Source organism: Canis lupus, chromosome 21 (genome assembly GCF_003254725.2).
Source record: "Canis lupus dingo isolate Sandy chromosome 21, ASM325472v2, whole genome shotgun sequence".
NCBI lineage: Eukaryota > Metazoa > Chordata > Mammalia > Carnivora > Canidae > Canis > Canis lupus.
This window is the reverse complement of record NC_064263.1, coordinates 13,765,952-13,785,508: the sequence shown is the minus strand read 5'-3', so window position 1 is coordinate 13,785,508 and position 19,557 is coordinate 13,765,952. Positions and strand designations below refer to the sequence as shown.

The 19,557-nt window shown below is 42.4% G+C and overlaps 1 protein-coding gene and 1 long non-coding RNA gene across 13 annotated transcripts in view; one reads left to right on the top strand and one right to left on the bottom strand.

The window, feature by feature from the left end:
* LOC112642073 (uncharacterized) overlaps nucleotides 1-19,557 on the bottom strand; it is a 91,918-nt gene that overhangs the window by 17,589 nt on the left and 54,772 nt on the right. Inside the window, exons 1-6 of one of the 8 annotated variants that reach the window (XR_007404743.1) lie at nucleotides 11,980-12,168; nucleotides 10,466-10,516; nucleotides 10,087-10,124; nucleotides 9,866-10,002; nucleotides 9,576-9,732; nucleotides 7,967-8,028 (exon numbers count right to left, since the gene is read on the bottom strand). This is a non-coding gene — a long non-coding RNA (uncharacterized LOC112642073). Of the gene's footprint in view, nucleotides 1-7,966; nucleotides 8,029-9,575; nucleotides 9,733-9,865; nucleotides 10,003-10,086; nucleotides 10,125-10,465; nucleotides 10,517-10,628; nucleotides 10,776-11,979; nucleotides 12,169-12,946; nucleotides 13,059-14,757; nucleotides 14,880-18,906; nucleotides 18,978-19,557 lie in introns of those variants that run through there. The other 7 variants (XR_007404746.1, XR_007404745.1, XR_004807843.2 and 4 more) reach the window with 7 other exon arrangements.
* CCDC83 (coiled-coil domain containing 83) overlaps nucleotides 12,280-19,557 on the top strand; it is a 48,582-nt gene continuing 41,304 nt past the window's right edge. The window contains exons 1-2 of one of the 5 annotated variants that reach the window (XM_025419432.3): nucleotides 12,280-12,680; nucleotides 19,111-19,233. In XM_025419432.3, coding sequence (XP_025275217.3) covers nucleotides 19,139-19,233 — 95 coding nt within the window. In that variant the 5' untranslated portion in view covers nucleotides 12,280-12,680; nucleotides 19,111-19,138. Of the gene's footprint in view, nucleotides 12,681-19,108; nucleotides 19,234-19,557 lie in introns of those variants that run through there. The other 4 variants (XM_025419430.3, XM_025419429.3, XM_049099115.1 and 1 more) reach the window with 4 other exon arrangements.

Here is a 19,557-nt window from a genome sequence, read left to right as displayed (position 1 = left end):
AGACACTCGACCACTGAGCTACCCAGACATTCCACAAAATCACCAATTTTATATGTAGAGTTAGAGAAGTTTTGATAAATGAGTATCATCATGCAATCATTACTATAGTCGAGACACAGAACATGTGAAAAGGAATATTTTAAATTTAAACCAAGATTTAAGGGAAACACAAAGTTTCTTAGTTTCAGAGAAAGTCATGTGTTGTGTGCACGCAACATTCAAGCATCATCCCATGAACACACAAAACTTAATGCCATTTAGTCTCCCTTTTCAAGTTACACAGCTGTGAGAACCTGCATTCTTGATTATTTACAGGGAACTTTAGTGAAGGCTTCTTCTTCTTCTTTTTTTTTTTTTTTCTACAAATACCTCTTTCGTACCTTAAGAAATAACTTCAAAGATAAAGGAACAGAAGAAAGTTTGTAAGGGAGTTAAACTAAAACCCAAACTACATTTGCATACTGTTTATACTTTGATTCATTCCCTGCAGTGATTCTTCTGTCTCCAACCAGTCTACCGACCTACTATGCAAAGTGCCACATAGCCCAAAAGTTTCTGTCAGCCATGTTGTCTCAGGACTCTTCCCTGCCATCTTGTCTCCCAGCTGCCAGTCTCTCCCCATTCCATTCCCACCTAAATATCTGTTCATTAATCTCTCTGAAGTCTTGCTTTTTATGCTGGGAAACCTTCCACAGCTTCCCTGGGCTCACAGGATAAGGTCTGAGTTTCATAATGCCACCTTCAACTTTGTGTGCTCCACCTGTTTGTGTTAGTACTATGGGCAGCTGGGAGCCATCTCCAATGAGTCATGGGGCTGAGCCCAGCCGTTGTTGAACAGGGTGGGCTGTGAAGGTTTTATCTTTCTGTACTCCAGCACAACATGTGGAACGGCCTGGGTCTAGAAAAAGGGTGCTAGGACTATATTTGTTGCAAAGGGATAAAAACTTATACCTTAAGCTTTATTTAGAAAGCCTACTAAGGCTTTTATCAGCTACTGAAAGAAATTTCAGTAATGTAGGTGAATATGGAGATTTAGGTATCATAATAACTTAGAGGTTTTATGCTGCATGTTTATGTGTTGAATTCAGAGCATGACATGCCTGGGTTACTTTCTGAAAAGGATCACCATTTATTCATTTATCCATACATACATTAAGTATCTCTTGAGCACCTGTTACATGTCAGGCTCTGTACTAGGCATTGGCGGTCTATTGGTGAAGCAGAGAGAGATATTGTCTGTAACCTTTCAGACCTAACACAGTAGCTGAATGAGTCACTACAAGCGTAAGCAGAGCCCTAGAAGCAAGGTAAAGAGGGAGCTGTGGTGGACACTGCTGCCCTGCTCACATCCCCTCGGCACTCACCAGGCAAGCCAAAGACACCTTCCTGCAAGTGACTCTCAGGCTGACTGAAGACTTCTCTGGCTCACAGGCAGCAGGAGCATGCTCAGCCTTTGCATGGTGCAGGCCCTCAGTGCTGGGGAATCAATGAGCTCAGGAGCACTCCTCAACCAAGGGGGAGTGAGAATTGAGAGTTAACTACCCAGCTTCCTCACCCTCTGGGTGGGACAGCCCTGAGGGTATTCTATACCATCTTAGCCTTGGTTGTCCTAACAAAATGCCATAGACTGAGTGGTTTAAACAACAGAAATGTATTCTCTCACAGTTCCAGAGGCTAGATGGCTGAGATCAGAGTGTCAGTATGCATGGTTTCTGGTGAAGTCTCTCTTCCTGGCTTGGGGACAGCCTCCATATCAGGGTGTATTCACACCCCCCTTCTTTATTTTCTCCCTCCAAAAGAGAAAGAAAGAATTCAGGGGAGCTCTCTGGTGTCACTTCCTATAAAAACACTAATCCTACTGTATCAAGGCCTTTATGATATCATTATAGGGCCTCCTAAATTTTAACTATTATTTTAACTCTCCTTATTATCCCTATCTCTCAATACAGTCATATTGAGAGTTAGGGCTTCAACATATGAATTTGGGTGGAGCACAAATCAACCTATGGCATATACTGTCTCCCAGAGTTCCCCAGGGAGACTGTGCCCATTATCCATCTCCCAGTAACAGGCTCATTAAGGCACTCTGAATAGGCTTCTTTTTCTTCCCTCCTCATTCCTCCATCTTCTCACCATAGCTTCCCGAGTCTACCCCCTAAATCAACCACTTGTACTCAAATCCCAATCTCAGGGTGTGTTTGGGGGGGAAATCCCACCAGTGACCCATAACAGGGCCCATAACAGGGGACCTGACTTATGCCTGGTGGGCCTGGAGTTTAGAGAGCTTTATCAGCTATGTCAGGAATTCTTTCCTAATGGCTCTGTGGGAAGCCATTTAAGGTATTAAGCAAAGGAATGAATCCTGGCAGAATGTGGAGACAGGATTCAAAGAAACAAAAAGTTGATTCAAGGGCAACTAACTGGGCAGCTATTTTTCCAGTCAAATCAGAAGAAGACTGTGATCAGTGCTAGTGAGGAGGCAGTGAAGACAGAGCCTGATGTGGTGCCTGCCTTGTCCATAGTCACTGCTCAACATATATTTTTGGATGAAAATTAATGAATAGGTTCTATGTATCAAACCTCTAGATAGACTGACAGGACTTAGATTGATGACATCTGAGATATGAGGAAAAAGAAAGAGTCAAGAACAACTCCTGGTCTTCAGGCTTCAATAGCTCGTGATGCTGGTGCTATTTACTGAATGTAGATCATAGCCTCAAGGATCAGCAAGTTGGAAGGGTGGGAGATAATGAGTTTTGGGCATGATGTGCCTGTGAGACATCTAATTGATGATAAGTAGGCAGCTGAGTATACAGGTTTGAAGCTAGCAGAGATGCATATTTGGGTCCCACCAGATATAGATGCTGAGAGGAGTGAGCCCTCTCCAGCTACATGAGAAATGTGATCCAGAAGACTTCCAAATTTTCCTACTTTCTGGCATTCTTTCCAAATAATATTTTAGAAGGAGTATGAAGGAGAACTAATATTTGCTAAGAACCTACTACTTGCCAAGAATTGGACCCGGTGTTTATTCTTCAGAACAGCCCTGAGAGTTATGCAATATTATCTCCATTTATAGATGAGGACATTGAAGTACAGAAAGAAGAAGTAATGTATCCAAGCGCACAGCTGGTCAGCTACTTCAGAAAAACTCTGTGGACTTTCTTAGTCCAAATTTCTGTTAAAGAAAATAAGCATCAGCAAAGCATGGTTCTATATCCTATGTGTCTTAATCTCACCAGACTCCACAATGAGCAATTCCAAAGTCAGTTGCATTCACCAGATGGGTCTTTTGATTTCAGAGTCCAAACACTATTCTTGAGCTTCACAAGAAACTCATCAGTTGGCTCAGTGGTTGAGCGTTTGCCTTTGGCTCACGGCATGACCACAGGAACCTGGGATCAAGTCCCACATCAGGCTCGCCCCGGCCTGGGGAGCCTGCTTCTCCCTCTGCCTATGTCTCTATCTCTTTCTGTGTGTCTCTCATGAATAAATAAATAAATAAAATCCAAAGACTATTCTCTCTGCAACCCCCTGTTCAGCTACTCATCCCTCATTTGGACAGCTTTCTTTCTCTTTTCCTACTGATGACCCTATTGCGGTATAGCCCCAAACTGAAGTCTTCTCTCAATTTCTGTCTCTGTAGATTCACTTTTTCTGGATATATTATTTAAATGGGATCATATAGTGTGGTCTTTTGCAATGGTTTTCTCAGCTAGTGTACTGACTAAAAGGTAAAATATTTAGTATTTCCTCAATACCATATATAATGCAAGGAGTAACCCAAAATCTCACTATGTCTTTTTATTTAAAAATATAGCACACCATCTTGGACTTGGTAATAATGATACACAGTTCTGAAAATTCCCTAATTATTTTTCCTTCTGCAAACAAATATTTTTTGTAGATCTGCATTAAACTCACACATTTATTTGAAAAGATTAACATTGATGTTATTCAATGTTACACATTTTCTAGTCCAGGTATTATAGTATTTCCTGTCCAATCCAGTCTGTTAAGTCAAAAGTTTTGAGAACTTTAAAAAAAGTATTATTTAGGTTTTGAACATATACTATCTATATTAACACTCTATTATGGTGTTATTTTTATTTTTAATTTTTATTTTTTTTTAAATTTTTATTTATTTATGATAGTCACACACAGAGAGAGAGAGAGAGAGAGAGAGAGAGGCAGAGACACAGGCAGAGGGAGAAGCAGGCTCCATGCACCGGGAGCCCGACGTGGGATTCGATCCCGGGTCTCCAGGATCGCGCCCTGGGCCAAAGGCAGGCGCCAAACCGCTGCACCACCCAGGGATCCCTGGTGTTATTTTTATATGGTACATTTCCCCCATGGTCTATTCTAAATCATTGTTTCTGATAGGAAAATTATTGAATTGTGTACAAAAATGTTGAAAAAACAGTATTGAGGTTTTTTCAAAAGATTAAAAAATAGAACTACTATATGATCCAGCAATCCCATTTTGCGGTATTTATCCAAAATAATTGAAATCAGGATCTGAAAGAGATATCTATACGTCCATGTTCATCACAGCATTATTCACAATACTCAAAATATTGAAACAACCTAAATGTCCATTGGTGGATGAATGGATAAAGAAAACATGGTATAGTCATACAATGGAATATTATTTAGCTTTAGAAAACGAAGAAAATCCCGCCACTTGCAACCATATGGATGAGCCTAGAGGACATTATGCTAAGTGAAATAAGCCAAACACAGAAGAACAAATACTGCATGATTCCACTTACATGAGGTATCTAAAAACAGTCAAATTCATAGAAGCAGAGAGTAAATTGGTGGTTGTCAGGGGCTCAGGAAAGGGAGAATGGGGGGTTCTGGCTCAACTGGTATTAAGTTTCAGTTCTGTCAGACACATAAATTGTAGAGATCTACTGTTAAATACAGTGCCCACAGTTAACAACAATGTACACTTAGAATTTTGTGAGAGGGTAGATCTCATGTTGTGTTCTTACCATAGTTAAAAAAAAACCAACCGGAAAATAATTATACAAACACAGTCCTTACAAAGTGGAAGTCAGAATCTATACTGCCTCATTCTCTAGATGTGAGGTAGTATCACTCTCTATGTTCTAATTCTTTAATATGTTTGTTAGAGGCAGAGTTTCACAGACTACTTCCTGGTGTGGGGGTGGGCATCTCACCTGAGTCATAGAAGGTTCTAAAGATTGGGCAAGCTGATAACTTGAGCCAGGGAAATGAGGTCATTCTTTTTGCCAACCATTGCAAACGTGCAAAAGGCAGAGGCAGTGACATGTCTCCTGGACCAAGCAGCAGACCTATGTGAGAAGCTCGTAGGCAGAAGAAAGATGGAAAGTGTGATCAGTGAAGTTCATCCTGGATCCTGTCCCTATCTTGACCTCTCCCAACCCTTCTATACTGTAGCCAGAGTGAACTTTTGTCATGAAAGATGATTCAGAGGACCCATCACCATCTGTCCTGTTGCTTCTATCCTGCTGGCTAGCTCTTCTCCCCTCTCTGGGACCCTATTCTCCAAGCATTAGTAAATTTCTTTCAGCTTCACAAGAAACTCATCATTTTCATTTTTACCTGTAGGACTTTTTCCATGTCAATCCCTCTGTTCCAGCCCCTTTCACATCCAACCCTCTAAACTGACTAATGCCTGCTCATGGTCAAGTCTCAATTCAGACCTCAGTTCCTCTGGAAATTTTTCCCTGACTCTCAAGACTGGGTTAGGTTTTTCCCTTTCCAGGGGTTTTTACCCCTATTCCACGGTTATCAAACTGTGTTGTGATGGCCTAACAACTTGTCTGCTCCTCACTCCCCATAGACTGAAAGCTCCTTCAGGCAGAAAGAATCTGCCCAACATCTGACCTCATGAGATACCCCAAGTTAGGACTTCCCAATCAACTTGCTCCCAAACTCCTAATCCATAGATACAGTGAGACAATAAGTTATTGTTGTTGTCTTGAATCACTAAATTTTGGAGTAATTTGTTATATAGTAATAGCTAACTAATACACTATCAAAACTTAGTGGCTTTAAACAACCATATCCCAGATTCTGCAGGGTAGTAATTGGCAATCTCTTGCTCCTGTGGCATCAACTATGGCACAACTCAGCAATTCTCAGCTGATGGATGGCTTGTTGGGAGGATTCAAGATACCTTCACTCACATGTCAAGTACTTTTTGGGCTCAAAGGTAGGCTCAGTTGGAAGAGATGACCATAGGGCCTACATGTGACCTCTCCAGCATGGCTGTCTCAAAGTAGATGGGCTCTTTACATGGCAGTTGGCTTCCCTCAGAACAAGTATCCCAAAAGAACCCAGAAGCAGCTTTTTCTGACCTAGCCTTGGAAATTATGTATAATCATTTCTGCTATATTCTCTTGGTTGAAATAGTCGTAAGACCACCTATATTCAAGAAGAGGGAAGAGAGACTCCACCGCTTAATGGGAGGAGTATCGGAGAATTTGTAGCTATTTTTTTAAGAAATAAACTAATTATTAAGGTATAATTTGCATGCAATAAAATGCACGCATTTCAATATGTAATTCCGCAATTTTTAACAAATGCCTATACCCTGTACCACCACCACCATGTTCTATTAAGTTAAAGAACATTTCCTTCACCTCTCCCTCTCAGCACTAGGCAACCACTAATCTGCTTTCAGACTCTTCTAGAATTTTGTATGATACAGTATATAGTTTTTCACATTTGGCTTTGTCACTTACCTAATTCTTTTGAGACCTGTCATGTTGTTTGTTGCATGTATCAATAGTTCATTTCTTTTTTATTGCTAAGTAGTTTCTATTGTATGGCTATAAACTTTTTGTTTGACCAGTTACCTGTTGATGGACATCTGGGTTGTTTCCAGGTTTAGATTATTACGATAAAGCTGTTATGAACATTCATTTTCATTTCTCTTGAACAAATATCTAGGAGTGGGGTTGCTGGGTTGATCATACTAGAGATATGTATTTAACCTTATAAAAGACCACCCAATTGTTTTCCAAATTGGTTGTGCCATCTTACTTTTCCAGCAACAATATATGAAAGTTCTAGTTGCTCCTCACTCTTGCTAACACACAATATTGTCAGTTTTTTTTTTTTTTAAGTTTAACCATTCTAATGGGTGTGTAGTGGTATCTCACTGGAGCTTTAATTTGCATTTCCCTAATGACTAATGATGTTGAGCATGTTTTCAGGTACTAATTGGCCACTGATATGTCTTCTTTTGTGGAGTGCCTATTCAAATCTTTTGGTGTTTGTAATTGGTTGTTTTATCTTCTCATTATTGAGCTTTTAGTTCAGTAAATTATGGATACCAGCCTTTGGTCAGGTATATGTATTGAAATATTTTCCTCCAGACTGTGGCTTGCCTTTTTGTCTTCTTAAAACTAACTAAAGAGAAGAAGTTTTTAATTTTTTGAATTCCAAAATCTTTTCCTTTTTTTTTTTAAACTTCATGCTCTTGGTGTCCTATATTAAAAAAAAAAAAAAAATCTTTGCCTACCCAACATCACGAAGATTTTCTCCTGTGTTTTATAGTTTTAGCTTTTATGTTCAGATCTATGATTAACTTCAAGTTAATTTTTTATAGGTATATAATCAGGTCAAGGTTCATTTTTTTTTCCTCAGATCTATGCAATAGTTACAGTAGCATTTGTTGAAAATACTATCCTTTCCTCATCTATTTACCCTGGCACTTCTGTCTGAAGCAACTGTCTATGTATGTATGTGTGTGTGTGTATAAAATCAAATATGATAGTTAAATACATGTAAATATATGTACATTTGTTTTTACATATCTATTTCTGGATGTTTTTGTCACATTCTGTTGATTTGTATGTTTCTCTTATGTAGTCATATCTTAAAACTGCCAAAACATGTAGCAACTCACTATAGCTGAATTGCTCCCATGACATCATATACTAAAGCCCTCAAGCACAGTCAGTATTACCTGGCTCAGGCTTCTGGGACACAACACTCTGGCTCCAGCTTACATTCTGGGCTCCTCTCCCTCTGAAAGAACAGAGTTCATAAAAGTAATTTCAAAAATTAGGTAGGAGGAGGAAGGAGATATGTGGGGGGAAAAGTGATGTGATTTCTTTTTGCCAGAGTTCTGGTCATTCAAGTTAAACTTGGTTTCAAGAGATGAAGAGATGGGGAAGGTTGCAGAGCCATTCTCTGGCCTAAAGGAGAAAGTTGCAACCCTTATAAATAGAGTGGGAAACAATCCCATTTTATAATATCAAAACATGCCAATGGATGTTGGATTAAAACATAATTCCCTCTATGAGTTTGTCATAATGCCTGCTTAAAGGTAAACTTTCCCTGTCAAGAAAGTAATTTACTGCATGACGTTTTTTTTTTTGTTTTTGTTTTTGTTTTTTTTTTGCAAAAATACCTATTTAAGGTACAAAGGAACAAAGTTTTTGGGTAAGAAGTATAGCTGGGCTTTTCTATTTCTCAAAAGTAACTTTGTTGTCAATAAACCTTCTGATTTACTAGAAGTTTGAACAGGTCTACAAAGTCAACAGGTTAATCACTAGCTCAGGTCTCTAAAAATTATTGTGAGATTTAATATTGATACATTTAGTTGATTGCTTTAGGGTCTGTTTGCAGAAGTAGTGATCCTCAACGAAAAAAAAGGTGAAAAAATGGAAAAAGTATAAAATGTTTACAAATTGTGCATACCAAACAGGTTATTTGGCATTTTGCCAAATCAGACAATATATTTGGCTTTTTCTACCACAGAAACTTTCCTATTTGTATTTCTTTGGGAGGAGGGTAGGGAGGGAAGGGTGGCAGAGAGTGAATCTTAAGCAGGCTCCACACCCAGAGTGGAGCCTGGGCAGGGCTCGATCTCATGATTCTGAGTCCATGACCTGAGCCGAAATCTAGAGTTAGATTGTTAACTGACTGAGCCACCTAGGCGCCCCTCTCCTACCTGTATTTCTACATCACTCAACATGGCTAGCAGAAAAATCAAAGTCAAATGAGGAAACTTGGCAAATGCTTATCTGGCTTCATCTGTTTGACCACCAACTGGCAAATACCATAATAAAAACTGCACAGGAGATAAAGGATAGAGTAAAAGTACATTTTTTACCCTGGGCCCAGGCTTTCATAGAAGAAGCAGGTCTAAGGTTTATAGGAAATGATTTGGGAATGATTTCTAAGGGCTGAATAATCACAAAATTCTTTTTCCATTTAACAGAAATAATCCCCATGCTTGAAAAATTTTTGGTGGTACCTTTTTTCTCCTGCATCTGCACTCTATTTAATAATTTTACCCCATAATCCCACCTGTTGTTATTCTAGGAAAGACCAAGTACCTAAGAAAATCTTTATCAAATGTGTAGATCACAGGAAACTGTTGGCATTTAACAAAGACATAACACCGATGGAATAAAGGAAGGCCCAAATGAGGTAGAACACATAAATTATCTCAAACTGGTTACTTTTTGGATGACTTTTTACCAATGAGATAAACTACCTCAACCAAAAGCTAATATTTATATTAACTGATTCAATTCCCTAAAGAAGTTAATTTGTTATTAATATACCAGAGGACTGGGGCACCTGGGTGGCTCAGTGGTTGAGGCTTGCCTCCGGTGCAAGGCGTGATCTCTGTTTCCCATTGGAGTCCTCCATCTGGCTCCCTGCAGGGAGTCTAGGTGTCTGCCTCTCTCTGTGTGTCTCTCACGAACAAAGAAATAAAATCTAAAAAAAAAAAAAAAAAAAAAGTCACAGAACTAATTAGAAACTATATATGATAGTCTATTTTTTAAAAATCAAATTCAAGAATGTCAAACAGGTGACTTATGAAGAGTGGGGGTTCAAGGGAGCTCCTCACCTGTGTCTTCTGGGGACAGAGGGGTGAGTGACTCGGATGTTACTAGCCTAAGTAGGTGCTGCCAGGATGTAAGAAATTGTCGTGAGGCCGAGAAAGAAAAAAAATGCAGGAGTCCTGGCGTTTCACTGTATCTGTATCTTCAAAAGATGAATGGATAAAGAAGATGTGGTTTATGTATACAATGGAATATTCCTCAGCCATTAGAAATGACGAATAGCCACCATTTGCTTCGACTTGGATGGAACTGGAGGGTATTATGCTGAGTGAAGTAAGTCAATCGGAGAAGGACAAACATTATATGTCTCATTCATTTAGGGAATATAAAAATTAGTGAAAGGGAATAAAGGGAAAGGGGAGGAAATGAGTGAAAATATCAGTGAGGGTGACAACATGAGAGCCTCCTAACTCTGGGAAATGAACAAGGGGTAGTGGAAGGGGAGGTGGGCGGGGGGTTGGGGTGACTGGGTGACGGGCACTGAGGGGGGCACTGGACGGGATGAGCACTGGGTGATATGCTGTATGTTGGCAAATTGAACTCCAATTTAAAAAATCAAAAATAAATTAAAAATAAAAATAAAAAATGCAGGATAGAAAAGGCACCTTCGGAGGTTGTAGCCAGGTGATATATTTCCCCCTCAAATTAGGACAGAGCTGCAAAAAGTAGAAAGAGTGAGGAAAACGGAATCGGAATCTGTGTTGGTTTTCTTGAGGTTTAGGAGCAAAAAAAGTAAAGAGAGAAGCAAAACAGGACCAAGGAGCTTACAGAGCCGGGTGTTATCACACAAGCACTTAGTGGAGGAGGCTGCAATTCCGTTAAGGACCAAACCCCAGGGGACTGTCGCACCCAACCCGGGCCAGCAAGAGCCCTGCGGGTGGAAGGGCAGGGGGGCAGAGGGGCAGAGGGGCAGAGGGGCAGGGGGGCAGAAGGGCAGGGGGGCAGGGGGGCAGGGGGGCAGAGGGGCAGGGGGGCAGAGGGGCAGGGGGGTAGGGGGGCAGGGGGGGCAGAAGGGCAGGGGGGCAGGGGGGCAGGGGGGTAGGGGGGCAGGGGGGCAGAGGGGCAGGGGGACAGGGGGGCAGAAGGGCAGGGGGCAGGGGGGCAGAGGGGCAGGGGGTAGGGCGGCAGGGGGGCAGAGGGGCAGAGGGGCAGGGGGGCAGAGGGGCAGAGGGGCAGGGGGGCAGGGGGTAGGGGGGCAGGGGGGCAGAGGGGCAGAGGGGCAGGGGGGCAGGGGGGCAGAAGGGCAGGGGGGCAGAAGGGCAGGGGGGCAAGGGGGCATGGGGGCAGGGGGGGCAGAGGGGCATGGGGGCAGGGGGGGCAGAGGGGCAGGGCCAGGGGGGCAGAAGGGCAGGGGGGCAGGGGGGCAGAGGGGCAGGGGGGTAGGGGGGCAGGGGGGCAGGGGGGCAGGGGGCAGGGGGGCACGGGGGCAGGGGCCAGGGGGGCAAGGGGGCATGGGGGCAGGGGGGCAGAGGGGCAGGGGGGCAGGGGGGCAGGGGGGGTAGGGGAGCAGAAGGGCAGGGGGGCAGGGGGGCAGAAGGGCAGGGGGGTAGGGGGGTAGGGGGGCAGAAGGGCAGGGGGGCAGGGGGGCAGAAGGGCAGGGGGGTAGGGGGGTAGGGGGGCAGAAGGGCAGGGGGCAGCGGGGCAGAGGGGCAGGGGGTAGGGGGCAGGGGGGCAGAGGGGCAGGGGGGCAGGGGGGCAGGGGGTAGGGGGGTAGGGGGGCAGGGGGGCAGAGGGGCAGGGGGGCAGGGGGGCAGAAGGGCAGGGGGGCAGAAGGGCAGGGGGGCAGGGGGGCAGGGGCCAGGGGGGCAAGGGGGCATGGGGGCAGGGGGGCAGAGGGGCAGGGGGCAGGGGGGCAGGGGGGCAGGGGCCAGGGGGGCAGAGGGGCAGGGGGGCAGGGGGGCAGAGGGGCAGGGGGTAGGGGGGCAGGGGGGCAGGGGGGCAGGGGGGCAGAGGGGCAGGGGGGCAGGGGGGCAGAGGGGCAGAGGGGCACGGGGGCAGGGGGGCAGAGGGGCAGGGGCCGGCCGCGCACACCCCCGCCCGCCCCGCGAGCGCCTGTTAAGCCACGCTGCGGTCTCGGCGCAGAGCCACGTGCCACGTGTCCGCACAACCGAGCGCCTACAGGTTTAGCCGTCGAGGGAGGCCGGGAGGGGGCGTGCGTTAGTGTGCAATCAGCAGGGTGCGCTGCGGGGGTGAAAATCGCGCGGGGAGAAGGCGGGAGGGCGCCATCTCGGCGGCAAAAGGCGGCAGCGCGGGCCTTCGGCCGCGCCTCTTCCCTGTGCGGCCACCGGGAGGCGCGCCCGGCCCGCGGGAGCTCCTGCGCGGGGCGGGGCGGGGCGGGGCAGCCCGCGCGCGCGCGTCGCCTTGGAAACGGAGGGCGCTGGCGCCGCGGCGGAGGGGGTGGGCCGGGTCCCCTGGCGGCGGGCGAGTGCGGACTGCGGGCCCCTGCAGAGCCTCCGCTCCCGGACGCCGTGGAGGGCGGTAGCGGGACTGGCGGGCCTCCTGCCTCGGCCCCGACCCCTCCCGTCCGGCACCTGAGGCCCGACCTCCCCGCCCACCCCCGCCAGTCCCGGGGCCTGCCCTGCGCCCACGGGGGCCTGGGTCGCGCCCTCGGGCGTCCTCCCCGGGCCCTGCTCCGGGACCGTTGGAAGCCGCCGGGAGCGCTGCTCAGACGCCCACCTCTCTTCACGCAGGACACAGAACCCGAAGATCTTTTGATCTGACCAAAATATTAACCGCCTTGCAGTAGAACCCCCGGGTGTGTTGCTCGTTTGCCCTTCTAGATCTTCCATTCCCGGAGGGCAGGATCTGAATTTGATTCAGGTTCGTAACCTTTTTTTTTTTTTTTCCCCAGAAAGCCCCATATTATTTTTTTTATAATAAATTGATTTTTTATTGGTGTTCAATTTGCCAACATACAGAATAACACCCAGTGCTCATCCAGTCCAGTGCCCCCCTCAGTGCCCGTCACCCAGTCACCCCCACCCCCCGCCCTCCTCCCCTTCCACCACCCCTAGTTCGTTTCCCAGAGTTAGGAGTCTTCGTGTTCTGTCTCCCTTTCTGATATTTCCTACCCTTCATGCCCTCACCTCACAGGCAGCCTCTAGCATACAGTAGATGCTCAGTAAACCAGTTCTTCCATTTGTTTGGAGCTTTATTGCTTGACAGTACTTCCAAAGTACTTGAGCTTCCTTGATAACCCTGGGAGGAGGCAGGAAAGATGAAGAGAACTCAGGATCAGGGGGTTTAGAGGCTTGTTTGGGGTTATAAAACTGATAGTGGAGGGGCTAGGACTAGACTCAAGCCTTGCTTGGCTTAGTGTTCTTAGCACATTCCCAGTCTTGTGAATGCGTTTTGAGTGAAGACTCACACCCCCTTGCATCCTTCTCAGTACCAGTACACAGCCCTCCCCTGTGGGTACTTTCTGAGTGGCCTGAATGTTGTTGATGGCCTTAACCCTCACTCTCTCAGTCCATAGATTGGCTTCAGCTCCCCGCCCTGGATGCTGCAACATCCTTCTTTTACAATTCAATTTCACACTACCTTGCTTCTTCAGTCCCCTTCTCACTCCATGATTAACTCTCTGTTAGACAAGAGAGAGTTGAGGAGGAGGATGAGAGGTGGAAGATGTCTCATTGAAGGAAAAAAGTATATACATAGATATGTTTCTGTGAAGGCAGAGAAGGAAAATAATGAGATTGGGTATTTATCATTGTGTGTGTGATAACCGCTCGTGGATTTCCTTATTGCCACCCCAAGACCTGGCTCCAGCAGATCTTTTTCATAATCACCACTGTTATTTGATGATAGAAACTTTTTTGTTCTCCACCATCAGAGTATGAAAATACTGCATGCATTTCCATAATCTTCACAATATTCTTTTCATGATTATGTTTCTTTTGTGACATTTCTAAGCTTGAAGGACAGAAGGAGTTGGGGGGAAAATGTAGTTCTGGTTGCTAGATAAGTTAGTATAAGATAGTGCTTTTCAAACTATGTTATTAGCAATTCTGGATCAGAAGATAGACCAATTATTAAGCTAAGAATCCAGTATAATTTGGGAACTGCAGTTCAGAAATGTGCTACTGACCAAAGGATTTGCGCTGGCAAAGAAAACATGTGGCAATGTAATGTAAATCATCAATTAGGCAAGTGAAAGTTGTCACTTATCCAGATATTTTATTTATTATTTTATTTATTATTATTAGTGTCATTTATCCAGATATTTTATTTATTATTTTTTAAAATATAAGGTACATTAATAATAGTTAACTTTATTATTATCTTTTTTTATTTTAAATAGGCTCTACACCCAACATGGGGCTTGAACTTACAACCCTGAGACTAAGCCAACCAGGCACCTATATCCAGATATTTTTAAATACTTCAATTTGAGTATATGGTGGTTTAACAAGTATCTCCAAACTGGCTGTGTTTTACTTTTTAAAGCTATTTTGGACTGTATATACATAATCTATACAAAAGGAGGACTGAATTTGTTTGAAACTAACTTTTAGGTGATATTCTCACTACTAAAAGCCTTTAAATGAATTTAGAGTTTTTTTTTTTAACATACACTGAAGAACACTTTTTAAATATTTAAAAATTGTATTAAAAATATGTTCTACCATAAGAGAGTATTTGCATTTAAAAGTGATTTACTAGGACACCTGGGTGGCCAAGTGGTTGAGCATCTGCCTTCAGCTTAGGGCAAGATCCTGGAGTCCCAGGATCAAGTCCCACATCAGGCTCCCTGCGTGGAGCCTGCTTCTCCTTCTGCCTGTGTCTCTGCCTCTCTCTCTGTCATGAATAAATAAATAAAATCTTAAAATAAAATAATAAAATAAAAAAATAAAATAAATAAAATAAAATAAAATAAAATAAAATAAAAGTGATTTACTTTCAGGGCCCCCTGGGTGGATCAGTCAGTTGAGCATCCAACTCTTGATCTTGGTGCAAGTCTTGATCTAGGGTTGTGGATTTGAGCCCCACATTGGGCTCCACGCTGGGCGTGGAGCTTACCTTAAATAAACAAACAAACAAACAAACAAACATGATTTACTTTCTAAACTAAGGATATGTACGACATTATGAGCAAATAAATAGGGTCATTGGTAAAGAAAGTGAGTACACATGATTTGCAAGTCAGTCATTCAAATTAGACATTTATTGAACATCTAGTTTGCATCCATGGAAGATCCTGGCCTATGTTCCAACATATATTTTTTGAAAGTCCAAAGATGAAGTGATTAGTTATTATTCAGTATTAAAGGAGTTGTATTTTGTTGAGAATGAATGCCATGAATGTTTTCAAATATATACTGCAGTTAACACTGTAATGAGATATTATTATATTATTATTGTTGTTGTTTATTAGAGTTACACATTTATAGGTAGGTAATAGCAGAGCCAGGACTAGATAGATTTCAAGACTTCCAACACCCACATAGAGATCTTTTAACTAAACCATACTCTCAACCTCTGATGGAATCTTATTCAGAACTTCTGCTATTACTAATGCTATTAAATGAATATCTTCCATTTTAATCTACATTTATATAAAAACATTGGCTAATCAACATCAGAATCCATTCTAAATGTCTGGAAACGTATCAGGGCAGAGCTGCCATCCCTCCCAGCCTCCATAAAATTCGGAAAGAGTCAGTAGGAGGCTTCTGGATATTCGTCCCAAATGAAAAAGAGTCATGAGGAACCTTCTAGATACTGAGCTAGGATCCTGAGAATCCATTTTTTTGTTTTTTGGATAATTTTGCAGAGTAAAGTAAGACATGGGTTAACAGTACATTTGAAGAATGTGGCTATTATATGTCCATTTTTTTCCAAACAGCCTACTTACTTTTCAGTGAAAAGCACTTGGGGAATATATTTTGAAACATTTTCTGATGGGAAATGATTATGGAGTGGGCTCTGACAAGGCTGGACACCCAGTCTTCAAACTCAGCTTCCTCACCTGTCCTCCCACCACAACGTATATTGAAAGCCCAGTGTTGGGAAGCCTGGGTGGCTCAGTGGTTTAGCGCTGCCTTCAGCCCAGGGTGTAATCCTGGAGACCCGGGATTGAGTCCCACGTTGGGCTCCCTGTATGGAGCCTGCTTCTCCCTCTGCCTGTGTCTCTGCCTCTCTCTCTCTCTCTCTCTCTGTGTCTCTCATGAATAAATAAATAAAATCTTAAAAAAAAAAAAGAAAAAGCCCAGTGTTGGGAGAGGAAAAACAGGCACAGAAGGTCACCCTGTAGTCACGATCTTGGGAGCATTCATTACATGCACAATCTTTCTAGTCTTTTAAAGTTGCTCATTATTTTTTTGAAGTTCTGCTGGAGTATATTTCTTTGTCTGAGTAGCGATCTTGTCTCTTCATATTTTAAAATTAAGGGTCAGGTAAAGTGCCATGCACAGAGCAGGCACTAAATAGATGTTTGCAGTTACTGGCAAACAGATCAAGTGTCCCTCTGTCAGGAATTATTCTTTGTGAAACCTTCCTGAAAGGTAATCACATTATTTTGTGAGTTTTTTTTCTAGGATTCTCACCTTTTGCTGAGATAGAAATCCTCTAGGTGGTCAAGAACTGTAAATCCTTGTAAATATTTATGAAAATCCCCATTGTTTGTAGGACATTATCAAATGTAGAAGTACTTAGTACTTTCTGAAGTAATGTCATTAGCTCATTGCAAGAATGCATCTATTAAAAGGGCAACCGATGCGTCCTAATTTTCTGAAAAATATATAAAACAATGAATCTTAATATAGTTTTTGCATAAATCATTTGTGCTTAATGGATCCACATTTTCACTCATGTTTTATTAAAGTCCTTTGTCATGAGCCTCAGTTACGTAACTATGCTTTAGTCAGAGAGTTTAGCCAGGTAACTGAGGTAATTGAGCACGATGAGGTCATCCCCCCTCCCCCAGCACCAGATGGGTACTGTAGGTGGAAACTTTAACACTTGATCTCTTCCATATGACTCATAAAGAGAACTAGAGAACTAGAGATCGAAGTTAGCATTTGTTTTAACTTTTAACTGAAATATTTATAATAAAAATCACTGTCGAACAGTAACTGTTGTGAAATGAAACACTGGTCAGCATGCTATCTTTTTGTTCAATAGTCAAGTTAAAAACTCTAATTCTAAAATGGAAAATAATATAAAAATTCAACTCTGCATCTAAAACAAAAGAAAGCAATTTTTTCTCAACTGAGAAGTTTCTGTGAACTACGATGGTATAAATGACACATTTTGGTGTGTAGATTATGGAATTATTCTCAAGATTTTCATATCTGAGAAGATATCACTTAATATATCACTGTCTTAATGTGCTAATTTTTTTGTTTTATCACCTATATGCTTTTTAGTTGGGAAGTATTATAGTATGTTTCCATTCATGCATACTGGAGTCTGTTAGAGTATAGAGATGAACACATTTTGGCTGGAAAAGAAAAGGGTCAGACATAAAGACTGAGCCTTGATGGAGGTCTAGGTATGCAAGCATCATGTCTAGGAAAACATGTTTCACTTCAGAGAGATTTCCCACTGTGGATCTCAGTGATCTATGCAGATTACCGATTCAGTGACCTAAATCATTGATGAAGGTTGACAACAGCAAATCACACAGATTAGTTTTTCCACATATCATCATACTTAGCAACAGGCAGACATCCTCTGCTTTTCAGTTACCTGAAGTTTGAAGAAGCATGATCTGGAGTTTAACTAAAGGGGCATAAATACCTAACTAAGCTCTTTCTGTATGTCAGCCACTATGCTAGGCGCTTTAAATATTAGCTTATTTAATTCTTACGACAGCTTTTAAAGTAAGGGTTTTTTTCTCTCACTTTACAAATGATGAAACTGAAGCTCAAAAAGGTTAATCTACTCAAGGTTCCATTGACAATAAGTGGTGGATCTGGGATTTAAACATGTCTGCCTGTTGGGGTGACTGGGTGATGGGCACTGAGGGGGGCACTTGGTGGGATGAGCACTGGGTGTTATGCTAAATGTTGGCAAATTAAACTCCAATAATAAAAAATAAATTAAAAAAACATGTCTGCCTGATTCATCCATCCATTTTTTCATCTGACAAGGATTTATTGTGCATCTGTGTGGGGAAATAGAGTAATGCACAAGAATTATATCATCCCCACTTTCATGGAGTTTCCAGCCATCTAAATAAATAATTGTAAAGGCTACATTCTTTTTTTAAATATTTATTTATTTATTCATGAGAGAGACAGACTGAGAGAGAGAGAGGCAGAGACACAGGCAGAGGGAGAAGCAGGCTCCTCACAGGGAACCCGATGCTGGACTCGATCCCAAATGCTGGGATCATGACCTGAGCCAAAGACAGGCGCCCAACTACTGAGCCACCCAGGCGTCCCACAAAGGCTATACTCTTTCTACCATACCCAATTACTAATATTTTGAAGTTTAGGAACTCTTTTTTTTGAGATTAATGGAAATTAAAAGATAAAAATCTGTTAAGGGAGACTATGTAATCTGAAAAGAAGTACTTTAGTACCTATACAGAATCCAAGAAGTATTCCTGTTTATAAATCTTTGAACGGTGAACCTGATTTTTCACTTTTAAAATGTATCATTTTTGACAATTTTTTTACTATTGATTAAAAAGCAATTAATAGCTGATGAGCGGTTACTGTTAATAATATTATTATTACTATTATTTTGCATTTGTAAACCTTTTAGCCCCTTAAAAAACATTTGAATATGTGCTTTTATTTGCTCTTTATAACAATCCTGGCCAAACCTAATTCTTCTGGGCTCTAGTTTCTTGGTGTTCATAGAAAGTTGTACTTTTGTTTTATCTTAGTTTTAAAAAAATTAACAGACATTTCCTGAACTGCTACTATATGCAGTGCACTCTGCCAAACACTGTGGTGGAATAAAATGACTGAAAAAGTTAAGTCCTTGTTCTTAAAAATACTTGAGAGGGAAAACAGATGTAGATGGATAACATAAAGGGATGAGTCTCTTAGAAAGTTTTGGGTGGTGAAATGCTGTACCTGGGCATGGAACTTACCAGACTCAAGAATCTGTTGATTCATTATGTCCCAGCATTGTGGTAGGTAATAGGTCTGGAGACCTGGAGACCTGAAATGAAAAAAAACAAAAAAACAAAAAAAAACAGTTCTAAATTAAGTCCCAGCAGTTCCTTATCTTGAGTAAACACAAGTAGAGGAGCAAAGACAGAATTTATTTACTTTTCCCATTTCTTTTCAAACAGGTATGCTTCTTACTAACTAAGCAACACAATGGATAACACAGCAAAAGCAAATAAAAAGGATGTTCAAGATGGGCCACACAAAGAAGTCAAATTGCCTACTAGTGAAGCACTTCTAGAATACCAGTAAGTTTCAATTATGAAATCCAAATGTTCCCATGTGTAAATGGAAATCATTGTTAAGATTCATATAACTCCAAATGGAAAGTGATGCGCTCAAAAGCTGTCAAGAGAGACTGGAGGTAGATTGGAAGCATAATTTCACTCTTGTGCTATGTGCATATTTTTAAAGTTTTTGAAACTTTGACTATAATATTTTTCAAGTAGTAGTAGTGAAACAGCATTCATTAATGTGGTTTGGCTTCCTCTCTCCCACCACTCTCCCACATACTGAATACACAGTTTGTATATAACAGCTGGCTGACTTACCTCATAAAATATGATTATGTC